Genomic DNA, 7,508 nt, shown 5'->3' with positions numbered 1-7,508 from the left:
TTTAATGGAATAGATGACACTTTCATAATTATTCATATAAACTATAACTGTTGTCAGGCATGATAACTTCAACACAGCATGGAAAATATTGTATAAGAAGCGATGGCCCATGGCTATAGAGAAAATGCGGCACACTAACTCAATCATTCCGGATGGTGACGTAGCAATATCAAGACCGGTGGATGACTTCGTTGACTGGCGATTGCAGGATTTGGAGAAAATGGAAACTGGTTCAAATATTATGCAGGATGCATTAGCAATGTCAAGATCTGGGGACGGCTGTGTAGACTGGCAACAACTTTATTGGGAAGCTCACCTACAAAGGTATGCACACTTGATGAAATGAGCGTAGGAGATTTCCAGCTAGAATTTGTTTATTAAATTCAAAGTTAAATGCAAGAAGTATGCATACTTGCTACAAACGAGAATTAAATATTTCTTGCCACAATTGAGGTTGAATTGAAAATGAATGAAATGAAGTTATGCTGTATTTTCCAAGCGCAATTTGTTTTGACTAAGTTTAGTCCTTTACTAGTTGCTTAGACGAAGCTGCAGAGAGAGCTTTGCTTCCTACATCTGATGGGCACATTGGTGGAGTGAAAATATCAGGTAATATAGCTTTTCTTCCCATTCTTATAGTGAGTAAGAAGTTTTACTTGTGAGCATTACTACTTGTACATGCAGTTGCATTCACATTGGATTTCACCATGAGTGACTTCTGCATTATTTATGCCTATGTCATTGAACTGTCACTGCTTTTGATATTTATTAAGTCTTCAGAATTTTAAAATTATCAGTTAAACAGCCAAAAGGGAAGCCGTGACTTCCTAAACGAATCTGATGTTTTCCCTGTTTCTTACTTCTTGTTATATAATCGGGGCATATCTTCTTTATTATTTTGACCTTCTCATAATTTGTTTCTCGAGGCATTGCACAATCAAGTAATGCCTATACTTTTCTTAGTTGCTTCATGTTAAACACTTGCCTTTCAAGAAAGTCTATTGTTGGGTTGAGTGTGCTAACACTCTTGTCTTCAGGGCGAGAGTAGTTTTGTTAGTATAATTTCCTTCTTTTGGGAAGCTGTCATGGGCAAACAAAAATAATTCCAATCGATGGAGATCCGGTCTGTCTGCGAGGCTTCAAAAATTGGAATAGATAACAAAACGATAACTACATGTGATACTATTTGTGAACTATCACATAGTTTAAGTCTCAATCTAAGTAACTTTTTCCTTTCTCATCTATCCAGAAAAGAGTAGCACTGCTAGTTAGAAACTGCAACTATTCTAATTGCTTATGACGGTAACAGAATCTGTGAATGAAAAATTGAATCAAAGTCGGGTCATTACACATACAAACGCACACATGAACACTGCAGTCATATCCTATCACATCGTCGACACTTATGCAATGTGAACATATGATGCTGCAATGGAGGCTAGCATTTATTGCAGATCTAGTATCACTCACAAAATAATAAGCATCACTAGGGTTTTTCTCCATAACTAAAGGATGATAATTATATACTTAGTTATAAGATGATCTTTTTGGACATTGATTTTTTCTCCTTTGTCTGATTGCAAAGCCTATGTCAAAATGGAATATTGGTAATCCTAGGTTGTGCTCTGCTCTTTATTTACATTCACACTCAGAAACCAGTTCATCATGACTACTTCCTTCACAAGTTTTCTTTCTCCCAGGGAAGGGGGAAGGGGTTGGAGGTTTTTGGTCTTAGAATCACATACATCAGGGTTTTGGTCTAATTATGTTACACAACTATGAATCATCAATCATTTATCAACTATTTGATGTAACATTGTTTCTTATAATTTTCTAAATAACCGCTTATAAATTCACCTGATCATGTTCTTGTCAGCCCTTGGGACTTCAAATCATCGAACTGGAATGTGAAATTGCTCCCTTCCAATCTGCAAGTTGATAAAAAATTGTCATCATTCTTTGCCAGTTCTTATGGAGGCGATTTTGGGAATATAAGTGTCATTGTTTTTAAAATTTGTTAAAGAAACAAATCTAGAATCACATCTAACTTGTTGTAGACCGAGAATCCGTGTAAATAGTGTTACTTCTACTATGAGATGGTTTATTGGTTCTTGATGATCAACAAATTTGAAACAGTTACAAGCGTATATCATAGTTGGTGTTGCATGCACACATAAGTAACCCTATACTTGTGCCTGTTTTCCTTTCGCAGATGAGATCATGAATTACATTGGTCATAGTGGGAACACAACTCAGGACTGTTTGTCGTACCACTGCATTAATTTTGGCCATTATGCAAGGTGTGTTTACTTAGTTAAGTTATTTGATATTTAGTAATTTTACAATGTTATCTAAATCAACGCTTCTCTGATCTTATCACTGTTTGTGCTTTTAAACAGCGTTTTACACTCATATGATAGTTGCAAATAGGAGATTTAGTTTGAAGCAGACTTATAATAGTTGCATTAACATTATGTTACACTAAGGACAAAATATAATGTTAACCCATTTTGGTCTTCTGAAGAAGAGCAGCAGGAAAAGTGTTGTTCCACAGTTTTATTGCGGTGGGTTTCTTACACTGAGATAAAGGAGTTGTGAGTAACCGATATACCCAAAAGATTATGCTCATGGATTGTGGATGAAAATTTATATATCTAGAAATATGAGCACTCCCCTAGAGAGGATTTAAATAATGTGAGGCTGTGCTGATTAATGGCTCTCTTCGGAAGATAGAACCACTGGGGCTAAAGAAGGTTTGGATCCAAAACCTCTCACGACGTGATGACTGAGGCTGTTTAAGGTAACAAATTCACACGAACTCAAAGCTGAGCCAATGAATTTGGGGTGAACAGTGCCCGTGAAGCAATTGCCTGTATTTGTATATGGTGATTTAATTTTTCTGACAGATGTCTAGATCCTTTTACATAATGTAAATGAAGGTGTTAGATTGTTTGCATCAAAATCTTCAAATATTAGATCTAGCTCAACAGGCGTTTTCTTGATTGCAAAAGTGTGAGCTTCCAATTTCACCTATTAAATAGGAGCCTTGTTGATACCCATGCTTGTTGGTCTGAACACTTTAAACATAAGTGTCAAGCCCCGAACCAACACAAATATTAGTGAAAATAATAATAAAATCAAGGCACGTAACAGTTGGTCACAAATCCTCTTATCAAGAGGACTTGCGAAGCCTAACTCCGAAACCATGCACATAATAGAATATTGTCCAAGCGTGGAGTTTATAATAAATATACAAACCTTTTGAAGCAATTTTATGCATGGAAATTAAGCAATATCACACCCTATCTAGACAATTAGAGTGCCTGTAGAGGTGATCTGCCTAAAAAGGCTGCCTACCATGATGCTCTGCCTTTTACGTCATATGGAACCAAACCGCCTACCGTGACAATCTGCCAGTTTATAACACCCCACTCCCTTGATAGGCCTGCAACCTACTTCATTTCTTGATGTACACCATTAACTGACGAAAAGCGCAATTTATGTGTCAATATCATTCAAATATCATTTGATAAACTTGCATGCCGTGCATAGTCTGCAACGGGAAAAATCAAATATCTAGGTGACAAATTCGAAAAACATTAACTTGTGCTTACATCAGTCATGGAACATCTTAAAACATACTTTTAACATGAATTCCATGCTTGCACAATAAAATATAGCATTTGTAGGAAAATTATGAGAAAATCATAAATTAAAGAATATGTAACCCCACTTGCTGATATTTATTGTTAGGCTTTCCTAGTATAGACACATAGATAAATATCAATTGTCACTAAATACATATGTTTATACTTGCACACTTTGTAACTACCTTCTCAACTCTACTTATTCTAGCATGTAATCTTTCTGATTGTCTAAGAACAATCCTTAATATCTTTACATACTTTATAGAAGTATTTTGAAGCTCCAAAACAGTAAAACTACCTTGATTGTCATAGGGGCATTTCTGTAGTTTCAAAAACTGGAGGGAGGTGTTTCTGTAATTTCCAAATACTGCTAGGTGATCATAGAATATTCATAACATTGGAGGCTCAAACATAAATTATTTCATCTCTGTACATATATAAGTATCAATTTCCGGATTAATCCATAAACATGTACCTGTACAATAAGTAATCACGCCCCTCTATTAATTTCTCAATTTTCTTAACGAATTCAAATATTAATATAAAAGGCTAACACATATGATTCATATATCAAAAGAGCACTTTAGGACTTCAGGATTTACCTTAAATAACAAAAATGACTTTCCTCTCTAGCTCTTTCATATTGCTTCCTCTTCAGTCTTGTTTATATTTTCTTTTGCATTTCACGGATGGCTCCACTCTTTTCCTTTTTCTCCTAGCAACTCCTTTCTTTTCTTTTTTCCCTTTTCTTCTTGCTCCAAACTACAGCTTCTCCCCTCCCTTCTCTTTTTTTTCTTTTTATATCTTCCTGCAACTTGCCTTTTCTTTTCTCAGCTTGCTCCTGCTCCTCTCTCTCTCTCTCTCTCTCTCTCTCTCTTCTCTCTCTGTGTGTGTGTTCTTTCTTTTGCTTCTGAAGGAGTAAACGAGGGGAGAAGGGATTAAGTATCCCTGTCCACCTCATGCTTAGCCACGGGACATGTTTCCCTTCCCTCATTCTTTGCATTCCACCTCCACCTCTCCTCAATTTCATCCAAGGACATGTCTCCTTGAATTTTACATAAAGCCTCTTATGCTTTTTACATCTGCAGATTCTAATTTTCTTTTTGGTACATCATGTCAAAGTTAGTTTGTAAATACTTATTACAAATGCATATAGATCCATTGATTCATAATAGATTAATCATAAAAAATTATGTGTTGTTACAATAAGATTTCCCAGGTTCTATATAGTAGTCAGCTTTAGTTAGGATTAGGGTTGTGCAAACGATCGGTCGGTTCGGTTTTTATCAAATTTTAAACAACCGAACCGAACTGCCCATTAGTCAAAACCGAACTGTTGCAAGTCGGTTCGGTGCAGTTCGGTTCGGTTTGTTCAGTTCTAATCAATATGCATTCAACTAAAATTTTTCAACTAAATTAGGGTTTTTAACTTTTTAGCACACTAATATGCATAAAATCAAAATTAGGATTTTTACTTTTTCAGTACACTTTACTAACATACAACAAGAAGCTAAGAACTAAATCAATCTCAATCATAAAATTTAATTAAACCAACTATTTCTCACTAATCTACAATTTAGTAACATGTATCAAGAATTAAAAGGTTTGGATCTTTTTCCCTGAAAGCATAGATTCAAAATTAGGGTTTTCAGTTTATACCTCCACTACGAGTGCGGGTGTCTCCAAAGCAGATGGACCATGAGGAGATGGTTCGGTCTCGGCCATGAAGATGATGACGAGTGGCTACTTGGCGGCGAGTGAAGGAAATTCGAGTCGGCAGTGAGGCGGCAAGTCAGAGGCGATGACGACGAGTCGTAGGCGACGTCGGTGAGTCGGAGTCAACTCGAGAAGCTACGCTTGCGGCCTTGCGCCTTGCGCCTGTGGTCTTTTTTCTTTCCAGAGGATGCAGATAACGGACCTGCGGGCTTTGATTTAGGGTTTAGGTATTGAGGGAATCATTTAACAATGAACAGGTTGGGTATGGTTTCTAATGGGTACGGTTTAAAAATTATGGGGTTACTAGTGATGCGGTCGGTTCGGGTTGAAAATTTTTCAACCTGATCCGAACCAATCTAAAAAAAACCCGACCCGAACTGTGAATTTTCGGTCGGTTCGATCGGTTTTTTCAGCCTAGACCAAACCATGCACAGTCCTAGTTAGGATTTCACTTTTGAACTTCACTCAACTAATATTCTTAGGTGCATGCGAGAAATTTAATCTTATGTACAAGAAAGGATAATTGTTAGAGATAATCTACTGGCTTTCATGTAATCTCAATTCTCAAATCCTTTTCAAGACTTAAATTGATTATCGTTATATATTTGCTTTAGTTTCTTTGTACACGCACATGCACGCACACACGCACGCGCGCACACACACCACACGCACACGCACACACGCACACCATAATCAGAATTGGGCTTCCATGAATCATCGCTATAGTCCATATCCTCAGAGTCACTTTTCCATGAATCTTTGCTTGATTCCACACCCTCAATCTGAGTGCCCGTCTCAGTCTCTGAATCCCCCATTCCTATTAATGGAACCACTAATCAGTACGTCATAGATATAAGTTAGTAATTGTCATTATTGTTGCTATCATAATATGTCACATCAGGCTTATTGAGGCGCGCGCCCCGGGCGCGGGGCGCTTCGGCCTGGGGGAAATGCGCCCCGCACGCGAGGCGGGGCGCTGCACGCAGCGAGGCGTGCGCCTCGCGTGCGCCTCACTTGCGCCTCGCGTGCGCCTCGCGCGCGCCTCACGTGCGCCTCACACCTGCGTTATGTAACATACTCTTTCTTCTATTTTTTTAAATAATTTACATAATTACATATTTATATCATGTAATATACTCTTTCTTACTAGTTGCTAATCTATTTTCATCTTTTTATGTTTAACCTATAAAAAGGAAACAATAATTAGTAATTTAGTATACTTGTTTGCTAAGTGTAACTTCATTCTCTAATTAGCATGCTAACTAGCAAATTATAAACATGTAAATATGTAATTGTTACATTCATTCTTCATCTTTTCATGCTAAGTAGCAAATATCAATTAAGAATACTAACTAGAAAATTATGAACAGTCATGTTTGTTAATTATATTTCTTAGTCTTTTATGTGACAATTTATAAACATATGCTCATAATTGTTAATCACTTAATTTTATGATTTAAATACATGTTTCTTGTATCTTTTTTATTACTTTAAAAATTCAGTTAGCATAATTTGATGATTTAAGTTGATATTCTCATAATTTTGGATGTAGGTAACTAATATGTTGCTTATATGTTTCTGTCTTATGATGTTGGCAAATATTAGTTTGAGTTATGCGCCTCAATTAATGAGGCGCGCGCCTCGTTGTGCGCTTTGCGCATGGTGCGCGTAAGGGACCTTTGCGCCCCGCATTGCGCTTTGCGCTTTGCGCCTCGATAACACTGGCAATAAGTGGCATATATAAAATATATGACATACACCTGGACATTAAGGAGGGATGGAACCTAGAGGCTTGAGTCCACTGGTAAAGATTATACAGTTATACATTTTTTTTCTTATTTGATACCATGGTACAGATACATTAATATAGGAATTCTTGGAAAATGAGATGGTCTAGTCAGAGATAGGCTAAAAAGGGATTAATATTGTCGATATGTTTTAGTTCTTTTTACTACAATCTGGCTGATAAGCACTGAAAAGTGTAAACTGCATTAAAGAAATAAAATATAAGATCCCAAGAAACACATTACTTGACTATGATTCAATTACAAATGAGTTGTTCGACAACTTACCCTTTTAAAGATGTAAAACTACCAACCAAATAGCGCACACTTTTTTTGCAAAATAACTTTCTTAAAACCCTAA

The 7,508-nt window shown here is 36.7% G+C and overlaps 2 protein-coding genes across 3 annotated transcripts in view; both read left to right on the top strand.

Annotated features, from left to right (window-relative positions):
• LOC109847283 overlaps positions 1-63 on the top strand; it is a 1,666-nt gene extending 1,603 nt beyond the window's left edge. Inside the window, exon 5 of the mRNA XM_020416521.1 lies at positions 14-63. Within this exon, the coding sequence (XP_020272110.1) occupies positions 14-63 (50 nt within the window). The remainder of the gene's footprint in view (positions 1-13) is intronic.
• Positions 31-7,508, top strand: part of LOC109848980 (NACHT, LRR and PYD domains-containing protein 4E) — a 14,235-nt gene continuing 6,757 nt past the window's right edge. Inside the window, exons 1-3 of one of the 2 annotated variants that reach the window (XM_020418734.1) lie at positions 31-324; positions 536-609; positions 2,213-2,300. In XM_020418734.1, the coding sequence (XP_020274323.1) occupies positions 110-324; positions 536-609; positions 2,213-2,300 (377 nt within the window). In that variant the 5' untranslated portion in view covers positions 31-109. The remainder of the gene's footprint in view (positions 325-535; positions 610-2,212; positions 2,301-7,508) is intronic. The other variant, XM_020418733.1, reaches the window with a different exon arrangement.

This window comes from Asparagus officinalis, chromosome 7 (assembly GCF_001876935.1).
Source record: "Asparagus officinalis chromosome 7, Aspof.V1, whole genome shotgun sequence".
In the NCBI taxonomy this organism is placed as follows: Eukaryota; Viridiplantae; Streptophyta; class Magnoliopsida; order Asparagales; family Asparagaceae; genus Asparagus; species Asparagus officinalis.
Note: the sequence above shows the minus strand (reverse complement) of the source record. Positions and strands in the feature narration are given on the sequence as shown.